Source organism: Halichoerus grypus, chromosome 2 (genome assembly GCF_964656455.1).
Source record: "Halichoerus grypus chromosome 2, mHalGry1.hap1.1, whole genome shotgun sequence".
Taxonomy (NCBI): Eukaryota; Metazoa; Chordata; class Mammalia; order Carnivora; family Phocidae; genus Halichoerus; species Halichoerus grypus.
Window position 1 is genome coordinate 185010344 of NC_135713.1, and position 18406 is coordinate 185028749.

General features: G+C 56.9%; 1 protein-coding gene across 6 annotated transcripts; it reads left to right on the forward strand.

Moving 5' to 3' along the window:
* Positions 1-10866: 10866 nt before the first annotated feature.
* PHOSPHO1 (phosphoethanolamine/phosphocholine phosphatase 1) lies at positions 10867-18048 on the forward strand. Of its 6 annotated transcripts, none has more exons than XM_036095096.2 (5): positions 10871-11163; positions 12285-12382; positions 14271-14382; positions 15420-15538; positions 16260-18048. In XM_036095096.2, the coding sequence occupies exons 3-5, from the start codon at positions 14338-14340 to the stop codon at positions 17140-17142; spliced, it is 1047 nt and encodes a 348-aa protein (XP_035950989.2). In that variant the 5' UTR covers positions 10871-11163; positions 12285-12382; positions 14271-14337; the 3' UTR covers positions 17143-18048. The 6 variants fall into 6 exon arrangements, with proteins under 6 accessions (XP_035951036.2, XP_035951047.2, XP_035951012.2 ...); XM_036095103.2 differs by having other exon boundaries at positions 10871-11052; XM_036095119.2 differs by lacking the exon at positions 15420-15538 and having other exon boundaries at positions 10868-11163.
* The last annotated feature ends 358 nt before the right edge of the window (positions 18049-18406 follow it).

The window sequence follows — 18406 nt, forward strand, 5'->3', positions numbered from 1 at the left end:
CAACCTATAGGAAAACTGAATACCTACCAAGGATAAGCAAAGGGTGACTCCTCATTTTATTTTAATTTTTTTAAGTTTTTATTTATTTATGTAATCTCTACACCGAACGTGGGGCTTGAACTAACGCCCCTGAGATCAAGAGTCACATGTTCCTCCAACCGAGCCAACCAGGTAAGCATCCCTGATTCCTCGTTTTAAAGGAGGGTGTTCCAGGGGCACCTGGGTGGCTCAGTGGCTTAAGCATCCGACTATTGATTTCAGCTCAGGTCATGATCTCAGGGTCGTGAGATCGAGCCCCGCATTGGGCTCCACTCAGCGCGGCATCTGCTTGAGATTCTCTCTCTCCCTCTGCCCCTTTACCCACTCACTCTTTCTCTCTCTCTCAATAAATAAATCTTAAAAAAAAAAAAAAGTAAAGGAGGATGTTCCTTGGAGATGTTGTGCGCCCCCCTAGTGAACCAGAAATCATTGCCTTTGTCAATATTCTCCTTTCACATATTAATCACTTGAAATGTGTCACTTTCCAGTCTACAATCTGCCTTCAAAGATATGAATACTTTCACACATACATATTCTCATTAGCTTCTCCGAGGACCCTCTGAGTTACCTACAATGATCCCCATTTTACAGATGAGGAAACAGAGGCCTGCGGCAGGCAGATCACACAGTTCAGCCAGGCCTTTCGACTTGCAGCTCGTCCCAGCACACACCCCGTCCCCATGTGACCCCTACAGCTCTGGGACGCTGGTTCGGAGCAAGGGGCTGTGATCCATGAGAGAGGAGAAAACCGAGCCCGGGAGACTAAGGTTTCCAACAGCCTCCCTCACACTGAGCCTGGGCTTTGAGGTCAGACAAACCTGGGCTCGCATCTTAGTTTATCACTCCCTAGCTCTACTTGGCACATACTTGACCTCAATGGGCCTCGGTGTCCTCCTCTGTAAAGTGGGTCCATAATAGCTACGTCCCGGGCACCCTGAGGGTGAGCTGAAGTGATAACGTGTTATCGCTCAGAGCGGGGCCTCACTCAGAGCTGCTGTGCTGATGCCCGCCATTCTTGGTGTTTTGTTGTGTTTTTTAAGATTTTATTTATTTATTTGTCAGAGAAAGAGAGAGGGAGCAGCAGACTCCCCGCTGAGCAGGGACCCGGGCACCATGACCTGAGCGCAAGGCAGATGCTTAACCAACTGAGCCCCCCAGGCGCCCCCATTCTTGTTCTTTGTACGGGATCTCTCACACTTCTGTGAAATATTCACAGAGGTGTGTGACGGGCAGTCTCTTCCAGGGGCAGGCAAGACGGCACCCCCGCCCTCAGCCCAGCCCTGCCCTCACCCCTTCCAGAAGGTCACTCCCAACCCCCAGGAGCCTCCCTGCCACCGCCTGGCTCCAGCTCACAGCCACGGCCCCGGGGCCACCCCAGCGCTGCTTGCGGCAAGGCCCGGAGGCCCGACAGGCCTGGCCGGCCGCCAGGACTTCCTTGGTAGGATGCCCCGCCCCTCCCTCTGGGCCCTTCTATTCTGGGAGCTGTAATTTAGACAGCCTTCCCGCCCCAATTGCTGTATCTGTGGCAGCAGTCACCGTCCCCCCGGCCCTGCCCACCCTTTTCATAAACAGCTCCCAGGCTGCCCTGTTATCTTGGGTTCCGTGGCTCTGGGGAGGAGGCCCTGCCACCCTGAAGATACAAATAACCCCTCAATCCGGGGGGCAGCCAGCCCAGCGTGGACAGAGGCGGGATGGAACCCTCACCCACGAGAGCCCAATATAGCAGCGCTCAGAACCTGACCCTGAAGTCTGCTGAGGTGGGATGGGATGCCGAGGAGAGAAGAGCCTGCCATTATCCCCCCTACACTCTGAGGACTGGGTTGGCCTGGGCTGTGGTCTCCCCACAGGCCCTTCTCGGCCACAGGGCCATGAAAAGAAGGAGGGGCAGTCAGTAACAGCAACAAAAGTGATCTTTCTAAAACACAGATGTGATTGTGTCAATCCCCAGCTCCAAACCTGCAGTGGTTCCCCGTGGCCCTTAGGGATGAAACTCACAAGACCCTCTGCCTTCTGCTCTTTCTACCACCTCTCTTGCCTCAGGACCTTTGCACAAGCTCTCTCCCTGCCTGGACACAGTTCTCCTCTTCTTCTAACTCCTACTTATCCTGCAGGTCTTGGGTTAGAAGTCACTTCTTGGGCCGCCTGGGTGGCTCCATTGGTTAAGCGTCTGCCTTCAGCTCAGGTCATAATCCCGGGGTCCTGGGATGGAGCCCTGGGTCGGGCTCCCTACTCAGCGGGGAGTCTGCTTCTCCCTCTCCCGCTGTCTCTGCCCCTTCCCCCACCTGTGCTCTTTGTCTCTCTCTCTCTCTCTCTCTCTCTAATAATAAATAAAATCTTTAAAAAAAAGAAGAAGAAGTCACTTTTCATGGAACCTTCCCCTGACATCGACACACATACACACTCCTCTCTGGTCCTCCCCTTGAACTGGGATGGGTGTCCCTCCCATGTTTACCAGAATCACCAGGCCCCTGCTGATGCACCTGTCTGTCTCCCCAGCAGACTAGAAGCACTCCCAGGGCAGGAACTCTGTCTTGCTTATATGGTTTCTCCAGCACCAAGCCCAATCCTGGCATACAGTAGGTTTAAGAAAAATTTGTTGAAAGAATCCATGAATGAATAAATGAACAATTCCTCTGCTCCCCCTCCGCCCCACGGGGGATGAGTGGGTCTCTTGGAGAGGTATTTGCTACTCTGTGCCCAGAAAGCCCCATCTTCAGCTCCTGTGTCTTTGTCTTCTACATAAAACTTCAGGCTCACTGCACTGATCTGAAAAATACGGTTGCTATGGCCATGGGCCTGCTCGTGGGGAGCCTGAGAGGCTCTGAGGACGCACTATAGGACAAGGCAGGCATCCCTGGGTTGAGAGGGAGGAGGGCACAGAAAGAGGCAGTCCTCAGGCTTTATTAAGTAATAAACCAAGAAGCAAGGCAGCTGGGCATATCAAATGGGCAGTTTTGGTCACCTCTGCTATGACACAGGGACACACTTTGTATTTTGCCTGCTCCAAAACGGAAAATGGCAAAAAATAACCCGCGATTACAGCAACAGCATGGAGTTAGATGATTCTACCAGTAAGCCAGGTACACTATATTATTGGAGGGCCTTTGAAATTGGAGTTTCTGTGTCCAAATTGCATTTCCTCCATCGTTTCTCTCATCCTGCAGTCTCACTTGGATTTGTCCCAGATCACCTGCCCCGATTGAAGGCTGGGAAGATCTGTCACTGTGGTTACTCCCCGGAATACAGCCACGGAGCCCAGGTCGAGGGCCCAAGCCTTTTAGGGAGAGAACAAGAGAGCAGTGGGGGCTCAGCGTGCCACCTCCCCACTCCTGGAGGCTGTAGGATGAGATGGTCAAAGACAGGCCTGGTGAAGACAATCAATCTAGTGGCCAAATAGACAAAAACTGTGCTCTGGGTGGGTGACATGATCGAGACATGCTTCCACCTCAGGGCCTTTGCATGTGCTGTTCGTGCTGCCTGATGTTCTCTCCTCTCATATTTCTATATGGCTCGCTCCCTCACGTCTTTGCTTAACCGGCCCCTGCTCAGTCAGACTTTCCCTGGCCACCCTTTTTAAATCGAAGCTCCCTCCCCCTCCCATTTCCCTGCTTTATTTGTCTCCATAGAACTTCCTGCTATCTGATATACTGAGTTCTTTCCCTCTCCCCCCACTCCCTTCCTTCCTTCCTTCCACTGGCTGCCTCCTTTAATAGAATATGAGAACCATGGCGATTGTGTTTACAGATGTATCTCTGGTTCTCTCTTGCTGTGTAACAGATCACCCTAAAAACTCAGCAGCTTCTTATTATCTCCACAGTGTCTCTGAGCCAAGAGTCCTAACAAGATTATAGTCATCTCAGAGCCTGACTGGGGCTGGAGGGCTGCGCCCAAACTCACTCATGTGGTTGTCGTTGACAGGCCTCAGGTCCGCACCGGCTGCTGGCCTGAGGCTTCAGTTCCTTGCCTGTGAGCTTCCCCATGGGGCTGTCCACAGCCCGGCAACCGAGGGAGTGACCCCCAAAAGGAGGAGAGCAAGAGAGGGGGAGAGCGCCCAAGACGAAGCGCAGTCTGTCATAACCCACACTGGAAGGGCTGTGCATTCGCTTCTGCCCCCCGCCACGGGTCACTCACACCCACCCTGGCACAGTATGGGAGGGGCCCGCAGGAGGGTGTGGGTGCCAGGATGTGGGCGGCATCGAAGCCATCTTGGAGGCCGGCTACCAAGCCCCCACACAGCCCTGGCATATAGAAGATGCTCAAGAAATCGTAGAAAGAAAGAATGAAGGTAGGAATGACTCCAGCAGAATGCGTCTAGGCTTCGTACCCACAGGGAGCTAAGAGCCCTGACCACTGCCCCATCCCTGAAGGATCTTAAACACATTGAGCTTTCCCCACCCCTCACCCCACATCCACCGCCACCTCTCCCCAGCCGGGTGACCTTGGGCAAGTTCCTCAACTCAGGGGCCTGCTGTGAGGATTTGAAAAGACAAGGAGGGGGGCACCTGGGTGGGGGCTCAGTTGGTTGGGTGACTGCCTTCGGCTCAGGTCATGATCCTGGAGTCCCGGGATCGAGTCCCGTTTCGGGCTCCCTGCTCAGCGGGGAGTCTGCTTCTCCCTCTGACCCTCCCCCTCTCATGCTCTCTCTCTCTCTCTCTCTCTCTCAAATAAATAAAATCTTAAAAAAAAATAAAAAAATAAAAAGACAAGGAGGATGTTAACTAGCTAGAATTTAAATACAAATTTAAAAAATAAAATAAAAAAAAAGATGAGGAGGTAGGCATCATAGAGTCCAACACACACAAGTCCTCAATAAATGTCACCATGGTGGGCAGTACTGCGTGTTACTCATATTGGAGGGAAAAAAACCAAAGTAGCTCCCTGGAGTCAGGAGCCGTTTTAGAGCGGGCGATGGTGTGTGTGTGTGTGTGTGTGTGTGTGTGTGTGTGTGTGCGCGCGTACGTGTGTGCACATGCGTGTGTGTTTCTATAGGGTTCTGTCCCAGGTCGGCGGTGCCGGCAGATGACTCATGTGGTCCAGACACCAGGTTTATCACTTGGGCCAGAGATGGTCACGTGCTGGGGCCTTAGTCACCCAAACGGGCAGGACTGATGAGCCCGTGGGCCACTGCCCATTTACACTGAGTTAGCATGTATGACCCCAGTGGTTCTTAAACTTTTTGCAGAGAGGGGAGGGAAGGATAGGTGGTGTCAGGGAATCTTTTGAAAGTTTACATGAAAAATGCACATTTACATGTAAACACAAAAAAGTATCTACAGCAAGCTCAGGCCGCTCACAGGTGGACCAGGGCTCCAGAACGTTCGTGTTCCACTGCGGCCTCCAGGGAGGCCAGGCGGGGCCTGCGCCTCCTGAACAAATGAATGAATGCGTGCATACCTGGACGGACGAATAAAAGAACGAAAGCCCCAGAATCTTGGCATCTTTGCTGGTTGGCAGCGCATCCTCTCCCCCTGTACAATGGCCTCAGAAAAACTGGCTGGTTTCAAAAGAGCCGCGTTCAAGTTCTGCCTTAGCCACCTTGGACTTGTCCCCTGACCTCCCTCTGCTTCGTTTTCCTCATCAGGAAAATAATATGAATTGCAGACACTGTTTTGTAAGCTACAAAGCCTACGGAACACACAAGGGGCTCTCATTTTGGTCGGACTCCTATTGTGAGGGTGCTTCTCCAGCTCCCAACTGCACAGACCTGCCTTGGGGATGGGAAGGTTCCTCCGTGGGGCGGGGTGCTCAGGGGGAAGCTGTGAAAACCGGCTGAGCTGCCGGCCCTTCCTTCGTTAGCATATCCCCGGTGAGACCGCCCAGGTTAAGCCAGGAAGCTTGCCACGGTGTCATTCCCCGCCTAAGGCCACACCCACACAAGTAGCCGAGATTGAGAGTCTTGGGATCATTCAGGTAACAAATATTTTTTGAGCAACTACTTCAGATCAAGGGCTGCACTAGGTGCTGGGGACACCATGGGAGCAAACCCACTCTGGTCTTTATTGTCGCGGAGCTGACAGTCTGAGGGAAATAGATATTAATTGATCAGCCAGGAGGAGCCCAGGGTGCTGTGGAGGTGTAGCATGAGAGGGAGGGTGTCTGGGCAGGGCTAGTTTCCTTTTAGAAGTGACAGATGAGGGTGCCTGGGTGGCTCAGTTGGTTAAGCGACTGCCTTCGGCTCAGGTCATGATCCTGGAGTCCCGGGATCGAGTCCTGCATCGGGCTCCCTGAGTCTGCTTCTCCCTCTGACCCTCCCCCCTCTCATGTGCTCTCTCTCTCTCTCATTCTCTCTCTCAAATAAATAAATAAAATCTTAAAAAAAAAAAAAAAAAGAAGAAGTGACAGATGAGCTGAGCCCTGAACTCAGTGGGATGGATGCGGTGGGAAGTACGCTGGAAAGAGGACATGGCAAGTGCAAAGGGCCTGTGGTAGCACATTTGAAAGGCTGAAACAAGGCTGTTACACAGAGTGAGCAGGAGAGGGATGCAAGAAGTAACCAGGGACACGAGGCAGGCAGAGACGAAATCACCTTGTTCTCTCTTTAATGTGACATTTGTGAAAAACGGAGGAAATGGAGTGGCAGATTTCAAGACTCTGAAAGCCATCACACAGAAGGAGGGTGCCTTAGAAGCCAAGTGAGAGGAAATATCCCAGCAAGAGGGATTTGAGTCAGACTGTAAGGACTTCCTGGCCCAACTGGGACCCTGGGGTGGGGAGGGGTGACTTTCTCAACCACCTGCAGAGGGTGTCTGCCAGGTAGCAGAAAGGATGTCTGCACGTTCACCTCTTTACCCAGTTCCCTCTGCCACATGACTCCCCATCTTTGCTGCTTACTGAGGGGGGACAGTGGACACCTCTGTCTGGGTGAGTCTGTTGTGGGAGAGGGGCTGGCTTGGGGAAGGCAGGGAGGGAAAGATGCAAGCGTGGGGAGAAGGTTGCTCTCAAGTGTCTCCAGGCTGCTCAGGGGATGTGGAGAAAGAAGGGAGGGGAAGCCAGCAGCAGGCAAGAGTAGGAGCTGAGGTGGGACGGGGTAGGAGAGTGGTCAGGATGGGGGCATCCCTGGGGGGGTGGACCTGACCCCCGGATTATGAGTCTCCTCCTTAGCCCGGAGGCACCTCAGGTCCCAGCTGCTTTACCTGCTGAAGTCCAAGACAGAATGGTCCCGGGCAGAACAGATCTGCCAGTTGTCTGACACTTTTGGGCAAAGCTGTTCGCTTATCTCTGTCTCCTCTCTAGACTGTAAGTTCCCTGAGGCAGGGTCTGTGTCTTCTTCAATGTCTTATCTCCCAGGGCCTGACACAGTTAGCAGTTGTCCAGTGAAGGACAGCACGGATGAGTACTGTATCGTAGGGAGGACCTGGAGAGCGGGAGACGGTCGGCAGCCACCGACGGAACAGAGCTCGGAAGATCTGAACCTCGATCTACGTTATCGCCAGGTTCTCCCGAGCACCAGCGCGGGGGGAGGCGGCCCCTGCCCATCCACAGAAGGGCAACTCAAAACTCGGGCGAATCCTGCTTCTGCCACTTCCCAGTTCTGGGGCCTTGGACAGATTACATACCACTCGGTGCCTCATTTTTCTCATCTGTAAGGTGGAGGAACAAATAGGTCCTAGGGTTGATGTGAGAATGAAGAGAGCTGAGCCTTTAGAACACTGCTTGGCATACAGTAAGCGCTCCATCAATGCCAGTGGCTGTCGTCTAGGAAGGGGACGAGAGACCTGAAAAGTCCCTACACCCCAGCACGACGCCTTAGGCCCAGAGCACCTCCGGCAGAACCCGCAGAACTGCCCGAATGGGGCCCTCCCGGTGGCCTCCGGCGCTAAGCCCACCTGCACAGGTTGCCAGGTCACTGAAGGCCCTCAGCCTCCTCCAGACAGAGAAGTGCAGACCTCAACATCGGAGCTGCCCGCCACTTGCTGCACAGCGTCCTTGGGCAACGCACTTTCTTAATGTCCCCAAGCTTCTGCTTTTTCATTTGTAAAAAGGAGAATACTAAAACCCATCGGCCGGGGTTGTCGTGCGGATTACGTGCCTGGCACAAAATGGTCCTTCCCGGAGCTGGAGTGTTCGGAGGAACCAGGCGATCTGCCCCTCCCCTTCCGCCACTGCCCCTCCCCCACCAGGCCTGTCGCAGAGCCAGAGTCCCGGGTCCTGATTCCTGGCCTCCCGGGCTCTAACGCCAAAACCTTAGGCGAGAGTCACACCCTCTTCGTCAAGGCCAACCGGAGAGCCCCATCCCTGGCCACCTGAATCAGGCTTCCCCAGAAACTCCTGTGTCTGTCGCCTCAGATGACCCCAGCCCTGCAAGCTCTCTGCCAGACTGACTGCTGGGAGTTCTAAGGTGAACCCCACAGGAAGAGAGGAGGTTCTGCAGCTGAGTGCCGGGCAGAGGCCTCACCCTGCTGGGGCCCGGGATGGGGTGAGGTGGGAGGTAGGGCTCCCCTCCCCTTTCCGTCCCCCTCTTTAGACACATGGCTGATCATCCAACTTGTCCAACTGCCCAGCTGTGTTCATTGGCACAATGAGGGGGGAAAGTTTAAGAGAGGTAGGATTGTGCCCTGAAAAGTTCAGCGTAGGGGGAACGGGGAGTTTCTAGATTTATTCCACAGAGGTGCTTTGCACAGAGCCCCTGTGGCTCTGATATGCACAAGCCTGGAAGGCAGAGGTGGGCAGTAAGAACTGGCTCAGGCCGCCACCCACAGAAAGTTACGGCCCGCCCCACCCTCAGCCCCATCGGTGGAAAACGGCAGAAAGGGTGTTCGTCGTCAGCGTCAGGATCCGGATCTGCATCTAGTGCCTCCTTGGGGGCGTGTGACCCTGGGCAACTCATTTGATCTCTCTGAGCCTCAATTTCCCTGTTGGAAAATGGGGATAATCCTGCAGTGACCAGTTAGAAGATAAAATGAGGAGACACAAACGGAGTGCTAGGTTGAGCTGAACACAGCAGACGATGGGTTTCATTTAACAACAAACATCTAAGGCCTACTGTGCGCCGCAGTCTCCATGCTGGGGTGGGCAGAACACTACCACGTAAGGCAAACGTGGTCTCTGCCCTCCTGTTGCTGACAGGGGTGGCAGACGCTGAAGGAGGGGCACAGTGTGGAGTAAAGGTTAAGGCAACCAGGCTGGGGGACACCTGGGTGGCTCAGTCGGTTAAGCTCAGGCCATGATCCCGGGGTCCTGGGATCGAGCCCCGCATCAGGCTCCCTGCTCAGCAGAGAGCCTGCTTCTCCCTCTCCCTCTGCCTGCCGCTCCCCCTGCTTGTGCTCTCTCTCTGACAAATTAAAAAACAAACAAACAAAACCTTAAAAAGGCAACCAGGCTGGAAGCCCAGCTGTACCATTCACCTGCTGGATGACCCTGGGCAAGCTCAACTGGTTGTGCCCCGATTTCCCAACAGCAGAAGGAGCTATGCAGCATTTCAGAGAGTGGTGAGGATTATGTGAGCTGACCCACGGAAGTGTACTGACGGCATTCCCCACATGTTCTGGAGGCACACAGGTGATAGAAGGAGCTTCAGGATGTGTGACAGAGACCGAGCTCACCCTGCAAATGGGGCAGGTGTGTTCCTGAGGAGGGAAGTCCCCAGGAAACATGAGGGGTGCTGCAGAGCGGGAAGAGAGGGTGGGCAGTGAGGACAGGGGCGTGAGCAGCAAGGCAGCGAAGGAGCTGGGGAGCTGGAAGTTACAGTCAAGGGTTTTAAGCAGCTGTAAAGCGTTCGTTCTCCTTTGTACATGTGGAAACACGGCACACACTTGTCCTGTTCACACTAGCCCCCGGCACAGGGTAATTCCTTGCTGACCCTCCTTCCCTCGCCGGTTTCCAGAGCCACGGGCTGCCAGATCCCACAGGGCCTCTCCACCTGCCGGCTCTCTTGGAGGAGTGGAGCAGGGGGAGACTTAGACCCCGGCCTGGGGGCGCCTAGGCTCTGCATCCACACAGCTCCTTTGTGACCCCGTGGGCCAGGTGTGCCTAGGTTTGAACCCAGGCAAATAATTTCTCCTGTTGTGAATATGCAACTGTTAAGTGCAGCAACCTAGTACAGTGCCCTGTTCATAGTACGTTCTCGGTATATATAAGTTTTGGCTCTCTGCTGTTGAAACATAAGCTTCTCCTCAACCATCGGGCTGGAGGGCAGAGGGAGCTGGGGGGAGGGCTTGGGTCGGGGGGAAGGGGGAGGCAGGGGAGTGTGGCTAGGCACCAACTCTTACGAAACAGAAGAGAAAGTGGGTTTTTTATTTACAACACCACTTGCAAAGGGCAAACAGTTGGGTCCTTAAATCAGTGTTCACGGGGTAGGGGAGTAGGAGAGCCCCTTCCCCGGCAATCCCCTGTAACCTGTAACCGAGGAAGGGTCCCAAGAGGCGAGGTGCCGCGACTCCGCGCGGAGGGCAGAGCTAGGCGCACGTGGGGGAGGAACTGCTTTTCCTGGGCTGGGTCCAACGGTGCCTACCGCGGGGCTTAGGAGCCAAGAAGGGCATGGGGGCTGGCGGTAGGGGTGCATTTCGGCAAATCTCAGGGCTCAGCGCCCTGGAGGCACAGCCCTGCCACTTCTGGGTGTGCAGGCGGGGACTCACGCAGAGCCCCGCAGCCGCTCCAGCGAGGGTGCCCCCCACCCACGCTCCTCCGCAGGGATGCGCTCCCGCTCTCCTTCCTGCCTGCGCGCAACCCCACCTTCGCTCGCGCTCGGGGAGCCTGCGGGACAGCCGGGAGGCGTGGCCCGCAAGCGGCCCGCCCCTTTGATGTGCGCCGGCGCCGCTGTGATTGGACAGTCGCTTGTGACGTGCAGGGACTGCGGTGGGCCCGGGTGCTGCGGCAGCCGCAGCGCCAGCCGCGGCTCGGGCTCCGGCTCCCGGGCATTTAAAGGGGACGCGGCGGCTGCCCGGGGGGATGGGGGGCAGGTGGAGGGGGCGGCCCAGACGCACATCATCCACGGCCCCTCGGGACTGGAGGGCCTCGTGAGCCGGAGCCCAGAAATCCGGGGGTGGATAAGACACCGCGTCCCCTCCAATTCCCGTAAGCACCCTTTGCCCCATCCTGCGCCCAAATACCTCAGCTAGCCCCTCTCCCCCATTCTTTACACTCCAAACTAAGCCGGGACAGACCTCTACCGCCGCCGCTCCCCACGTGAGTCCTGGGCTCCCCGAGGTAGGGGAGGGCTGGGGTCCCAGTGTGGGGTGGGGGCTGCGTGGAGTTTGAGGGCGCTCCTTCACGTGTGTCAGTGGGGGAGTCCCTGGAGCGGAGAAATGAGTCCTCCTTCTTTCTCCTACCCCACGAACGTGGTGCCCGGATAGCCCTCTGTCCCCGACTCGGGCAAAGCGAAGGAATCTGTGCCCCCTTGCTCCCCGCCACCCACCAGTCCCCTGGGCTCCCCGAGCTGCGCACCCCCCTGCCCCGCATTGGAGCGAAGCACCCGCCAGCTGGGGGTGTGCCAGAATGCCTGCTTTCCAGCCACCTCTAAAAATATCTCTCCCCCCACTCCACCGGCAGCTGCCACCTCCCTGTCCACCGAGGATCCCCTTGCAGCTTGTCCACCCAGGCAGGGCGAGCCCAGAGGGGACTCCTGGTCCCAGCTTCTTCACTGACACCAGGGCTCCAGGTCCTCAGGGCCAGCTTACTCACAGCCCAAGGGGGTCTCCAGGGCAATAGGGGGAGCTCTGGCTGCAACTTTGCCAAGAGGCACCAGGAACTCCTGAGTTCTGATCCTGCATCTGATGTGTGACCCCCCCCCCCCCCCCGCCGGGATGCTAGCTTGACCTCTCTGGGCCTCCGTTTTTCCTATTTGCTGCTGGTGGTGGTGAGAAGGAAGAGACCATGATAAAGCTGGAAATACAGTCTTGGGGAGGGAGAAAACTTCAACTTAGTTGTGGGATCCAGTTCCTAGTGATTGATAGAAGACCACCTGGGCTTGGGCAGGAGGCTTGTAACTGTGGTATCTGCCGGGTCCTTGATCCCCACTTCCATCCCTATCCTCCACATTTCCTGGGGAAGACTGTCCCCGAACTGTCCTGTGGGCTCCCAGTCCCCTCATTAAGGGGGGGGGGCGTGAATTTCAAACTGTTTCTCCCTCCCCCATCCCCATTCCCACAAATATCATCTGAAAGCATTTTTGTCAAAGGCAGGAGGAAACAAGGAGGAATCCGGTGATCTGATGTGGAATCAGGGAGGCGAGCACCACTTTTAGGTGGGACTAGAATATGGACTCCCTGCCACCCCAAAGAAACCCCTCTCTCCTCTCTCTGCTCTAGCCATCTGGAGAAGCTCCTAGATCCTGTCCCCCTTTCTCTGAGGGACTCTTTTTGGTGACCACAAAAGGATTTGGTCACTTAGGACAAAGCTGCCAGAGGTGAGTAATCTTTCTCAACGTCATGAGAAGCAGACGCCAAAGGGGTCTGGGGTGCCACCGAGTACCGAGGGGGTACGGGTGGGGTGGGAGTACGGCCTTCTCTTTCTGGGGGAATAAACTCAGGATGCCTGGCTTTCTGCTCTGGGGACTAAAAAAACAAGGGCAACTCACTAAACAACAACTGTTGAACCGATTTCCCTAAATAGTATTATTAGATGAAAAAATATACCATGTCTTTTGCTCTAATGAACGAGAAGTTCTGTACCTGATTGAAAATCAGTGGACCATTCCTCCAAATTTTTAAAAGGAAAAGAAAAAGAAACAAGGGCAAAACCAGGAGACCCTTTTCTGTGGGATGAAAGTTGGTCTCTGGGTGGCTGCTTGAAGAGCCTGTGTATTTTTCTATGGCGCGCTCTCTTCTCCCCGAGCCCCGCACGTGTCCGTGTCTGTGTGTGCCGTGGGGCTGTTTGCTTTTACCGCAGAAGTGGCATCCCCTGACCTTTCTCCTCAAACTCACTAGGCCTGGGGGCACACATGGGACATCAGGCAGGATCCTGGAAGTTTGGAACTCCTCCAGATAGGGCCTGGGAAGAGCCCTTCCATCCTCCAAAACATGCTATTCCAGTGTCCCCATGCCTTCTCTCCCATCTTCTCCTTGACCCCTCCCCTAACCCCCACCTTTTTCTGCCCCCTGCCCCATTCAGCTTTGGCTGCCTTTCCGGATTCCTAGATTAAAAGATCTTCAGTGGAAAGGCTGAGACCCACCTCCATCCATATCAAAAGGGCTTAATGCACATCTGGTTAGGGCGTGGCGAGGGGTGGGGTAGCTCCAGGTGATAGGGGCCCTCCCTCTGACCTATGCCCTGTTCCTGGGAGGTCCCAATCTCTGTCTCGGGGGCCCTCAGCTTCTCCCTGAGGGTCTGGGATGGTCTGGGGAGCATGTCACCTTGACAAAGTCAGGGGTTTCCAGTGTCATCCGCTGTCACCACCAGAGGGCAGCAACCAGCCAGGACTTTGCTCCTTTCCCGGTCTAGTCCCCTGGTTCTCAGTATCTTTCCAGATCTGTCCCAGCTGCTTCTAGTCTCTCATTCAACCCCAAGGTGAGGGGGAGGGATGGGGCATGGGGAGGCACTGGGGGCTGTACGTGCTGTCCTCTGTAGCTGAGCTGCTGAAGCCCCCGCGAAGCCAGCCCCTGTCCCCAAAGCCACACAGCAAAGCCCCACAGAAATTTCAAACTGACTTCCAGCCGATGGCCAGCCTCTGAAAGCACCAGGGAGGCCAGTCCCAGATCATCTGTGATGCTCAGGGGTCCCGGCCCCCAGCTGTGGTACAATGAGCCCGGTCATCTGCCCCTTCCCTTTTAAGGGCAGACGGCATACAAGGCTGTGGCCAGGTGTTCATGAACCTGTTCATGAACCAGGCTCCCTGGGGACACAGCACATCCTCCGGCAAGTTAACCTCTCTGGGCCCTTATCTGCTGAATTCATGGGACTGCGATGAGCAGTGGGAGAACACCGGTGCGGGTGATGTGTAAACCATGACACAAGAAAGGGGGCCAGGATTATACTGGAGAAAAAAGCGCTGGTCTCAGACCCTAAGTTCTGGTTTTGAGATCTGTCTTTGCCACTTACCTTTCAGTAAATCGGCTAACCGTTCTGGACCTCCAATTAATGTCACCTGTAACCTCTCGAATGTCCCAGGGGGTGGGTAGGAGGCTACGTAGCAAGGGCTTTGCCATCTGTGAGCGCTGTGCCTATTTGAGGGGTTTCCACTGAGCCCCTGGGAGTGGTTCCCGGGGCTCAGCCAAGGAGACAGAATCAGGTGCGCATTAGTAGTAGAAACAAAGCTAGCTGCTGGCGCTCTCAGACAGAACTTGTGTGGTTGTCAGGAGCTCTGGACGACGGCTGGAGGCCGACAGAGTCCCTACAAGTGGTGCCCAGGGTGATGCAGTGACAATGAGCGGGTGTTTTCCAGTTGCTGGCCTCCGATGCCTGTCTAGGGTAAGTGGGTCCCTCCAGGGGTCTCTTAGGATGAGGTCTCAACCCCCTTCCCATTATGGGGTGGAAGGAGCCCCTATCCAGCCCCCTTTAGGCCTACCCTCATCTCTACTGGGCCTCCACTAATCCCTGGAAGCTTCCATCCCAGGTGTGGGGTCCTGCTGCTTTACGTACTCCAGGGATCCTGGGCCACTGAGACTCCCAGATGGATGTCGATGAGACCAGAGGGTGACTCTAGGGATGAGCTCGAAGGGACAGTGCTATTAGGGAGGCAGAGAGCTAGGTCCACACCCCAGCTCTGAAATTCGGAGCTGGGACTTCCGTTTCACAAGGTGGGCCAGGCCACAAACATCACAGGAATATCAGAGATCGAGTTAGGAAGAAGCCAGAAGGAGGAGTGGTTCCGTCTGGACTGACTGAGGTGGGAGGCCAGGAGGGAGAAAGGCAGTGTGGTGGGTATTCTGAAGCGGTACGTGATTTGCTCTCTGCCCGTCCGCCGGCAGGCAAAGGTGGTGGGACAGGCTGCTGAGGGCTTCTGTGGCCTCCATTCGCTTGCCTTTCTTTGTGCCTCACACTTGCACTCTTTTTTTTTTTTTAAGATTTTATTTATTTATTTGACAGCGAGAGACACAGCGAGAGAGGGAACACAAGCAGGGGGAGTGGGAGAGGGAGAAGCAGGCTTCCTGCAGAGCAAGGATCCCGATGCGGGGCTCAATCCCAGGACCCTGGGATCATGACCTGAGCCGAAGGCAGTTGCTTAACAACTGAGCCACCCAGGCGCCCCACACTTGCACTCTTGTCCCACGTCCTCTGTAGGTGGGACTCTGGCCCGAGGTCTCCACTTCCTGGAGCCCCCCCCCCCCCCCCCCCCCCCCCCCCCCCGTCCCCAGCCTGTCCCCCTTGCAGTCTGTCTCCAGGCACCCCCGGCATGACCTCCTCCTAGCCTTCTCCTTCCCCACCCTGTGCCCACTCCCTGCTCCCTCCCCCTCTGCCTTTTCAGCCACTGCTGCTCTCTTTCCTCTCCCTCACCTGTCTCCCAGGTATGTCGTGGCCTGGCTCGGGAAGCTCCTACCTCCCCAAGCCCCACTGCTTCTGCTGCCCGCTGCCTTCGGACTCTGGCAGAAACCCCACCCGCTGACGTGTTCCTCCCAGGGAATTGGCAAGTGATTAGTTATGAGCTCTCAGCACAGGGCCCGAAAACTCCCTGGAGAAGCAGTGTTCCAACCTGGGACCCCATCTGGCTGGAAGCAGCTCCCAGAGAGCCTTCCTGGGTCAACCCAGCGACCTGGTTATTCCAAGAGCTAAAATCTAGTTCTCTGGCCAGTGCGGAAGCCCAGGCACTTAGCTCTCCAGGCCCAGCCCTTAGTAACGATCCAGGCCCGAGGACCTGGCATTCACAGTCCACATGCCTTGGATGATACCAACGAGTGTTCCCTGGAGCCTGGCCTATTGGCCACAGGCCCATCAGCTGGGCTTGGCCCAAAAAGGGAATGAGGAGGCTGCTTCAGTTGGGTGAATGCCTGGTTTCCCTGGCCTACGTTTGTTAGGGAAGAAGGTGGAGAGCGCTCCACACCAACAACAAGGGTCACTGGAAGTCTCCAGAACGGCCTAGTCCAGAAACCTCCCCCAAAGGGGTGTCCCCTTGGAAGCTGCGCTTCCCCTCCGTTAAGCTGACCCTGTTAAGCCCCGTGGCCCCAGAGGAGAGTAGCAGAAACAGGTGCTAAGGAAGCCCTTCTGGGTTCAGGAGGAGGATGTCTTCTGAGGATAAACCCCAGCACAGTTCACTGAGAGGCGCCAACGGGGCTGGGCAGGGAAGGCTGGGGTGGGGGCGGCGGCGTTGGGTCCTCCGCCCAGCTTAACCTGCCCTGGGTCCTCCTCAGGTCTTGGATGTCCCAGCGCCTCTGGCCGTGGCCCGCTAACCAGCCTCTCCCGGGCCGGCCCGCGCCGCGCCCCCTCTCGCTTGCTCCCTCCTCCTCCTCCTCCTCCTCCCTCCCCTGCTCCCAGGACGGCGGGATGGCCGCGCAGGGCGCGCCGCGCTTCCTCCTGACCTTTGACTTCGACGAGACGATAGTGGACGAAAACAGCGACGACTCGATCGTGCGCGCCGCGCCGGGCCAGCGGCTGCCCGAGAGCCTGCGGGCCACCTACCGCGAGGGCTTCTACAACGAGTACATGCAGCGCGTCTTCCAGTACCTGGGCGAGCAGGGCGTGCGGCCGCGGGACCTGCGCGCCATCTACGAGGCCATCCCCCTGTCGCCCGGCATGAGCGACCTGCTGCAGTTCGTGGCCAAGCAGGGCTCCTGCTTCGAGGTGATCCTCATCTCGGATGCCAACACCTTCGGCGTGGAGAGCGCGCTGCGCGCCGCGGGCCACCACGGCCTGTTCCGCCGCATCCTCAGCAACCCGTCGGGGCCCGACGCGCGGGGGCTGCTGGCACTGCGGCCCTTCCACACGCACAGCTGCGCGCGCTGCCCCGCCAACATGTGCAAGCACAAGGTGCTCAGCGACTACCTGCGCGAGCGGGCCCACGACGGCGTGCACTTCGAGCGCCTTTTCTACGTGGGCGACGGCGCCAACGACTTCTGCCCCATGGGGCTGCTGGCGGGCGGCGACGTGGCCTTCCCGCGCCGCGGCTACCCCATGCACCGCCTTATCCAGGAGGCGCAGAAGGCCGAGCCCAGCTCCTTCCGCGCCAGCGTGGTGCCCTGGGAAACGGCCACCGACGTGCGCCTCCATCTGCAACAGGTGCTGAAGACGTGCTGAGGACGGCGGCCTGCAGGGGGCGCCCGGGCGGAGGAGGGGGCGGGGTGGGGGGAGAGCGGGAAAGACAAACCTAGTTTTATTACTCCCTTTTCCCTTTGGCTTCGGTGTGTCCCTCCGGGAATTTCGGGGATTCCGGGCTCGTCCCCCCGGGGGCTGGGGGAGGGAGTTCGGAGCCATCCCTATCTATGCAGTTAACCCAGCGCGGCTGCCTGCCCCCTTTGCACTGCAACGTTTCATTCTGGAGTCTGGCCCCACCGAGGGGGTGCGCATACCCGGGAAGGCAGCGGTGTTTCCAAAATCCTTGTCCTCCGAACTGGGAGGAAGGGGTTCCCTGGCAGGGGAGAAAGGAACATCTCCCGCTGCTTTAACTGCTCCCTTGAGCTGCGGAACCTTCCCATCCCCCTTTCTTCTGTTAAGGGAACTCCGTCCCGAAAGCCTCCAGGTCGCGCCGGAATCCCAGCCGAGAGAGATGAGGCTCTCCACCGACGGCCTCAGGCCTAGGTCTCGCTTCACCTACCGCGTCTCCACACTACACCCTTTTTCTTCTTGCCTCCCTTCCCGCGCCCCACCCCCCGCCCACCCCCCGCCAGCATCCCCAAAGTGGGGGGAAAAAAGCCGGAGGGAACAGTCGCCTCCTGGTGGTGGAACGAGGTAGCACACGGTCCGGCTGGGGTCCATCCAGCCCGGGACCTCGCAGCGCGCGACGGTGTCTCCTCTCACCCCAGCCTCGTCTATGCAGCAAGAGACCAGGGACTTTACCAAAGTCGCCCCGCGGGCTGGGCACTCTGCGCCCCCCTCCTCCCGTATGGAACAGAAAGCCATGATGTTTGAAAGCAGAGCCAGCGAAAGCCAAGCCCCTCCTCCCTCTTTGGTGTTTCAGAGCTATAAAGGAGGTGAAGGGGGGAAGCGCTGACTGAGCTCTCTCGCGCCGAAGTCTGAAAGGTGAGGGCGAGGCGATCCCTGCCCTCAGAGAGCCCCACAGAAATGGGGGAGTTGGTGTTTCCCCCCCCCCGCCCCCCCGTCGGGGAAGAGTACCCAGCTTGAGGAACCAAAACTGAGCAGAACGCAACAGGCAAAAGAACAGGATGCAGTCAGTCGGTGCCGAGCCTCGGGGGTCTAGTGTAGAGGGCACTTAGGACGGAAATGATGGGGAGAGGCGGCTGCCGGGCCAGGCAGAGGGGCTCAGTAATTAGCTGGAGTCTTTCACTCCCTTTCTCTCTCTCTCTCTCTCTCTCTCTCTCTCTCTCTCTCTCTCTCTCTCTCT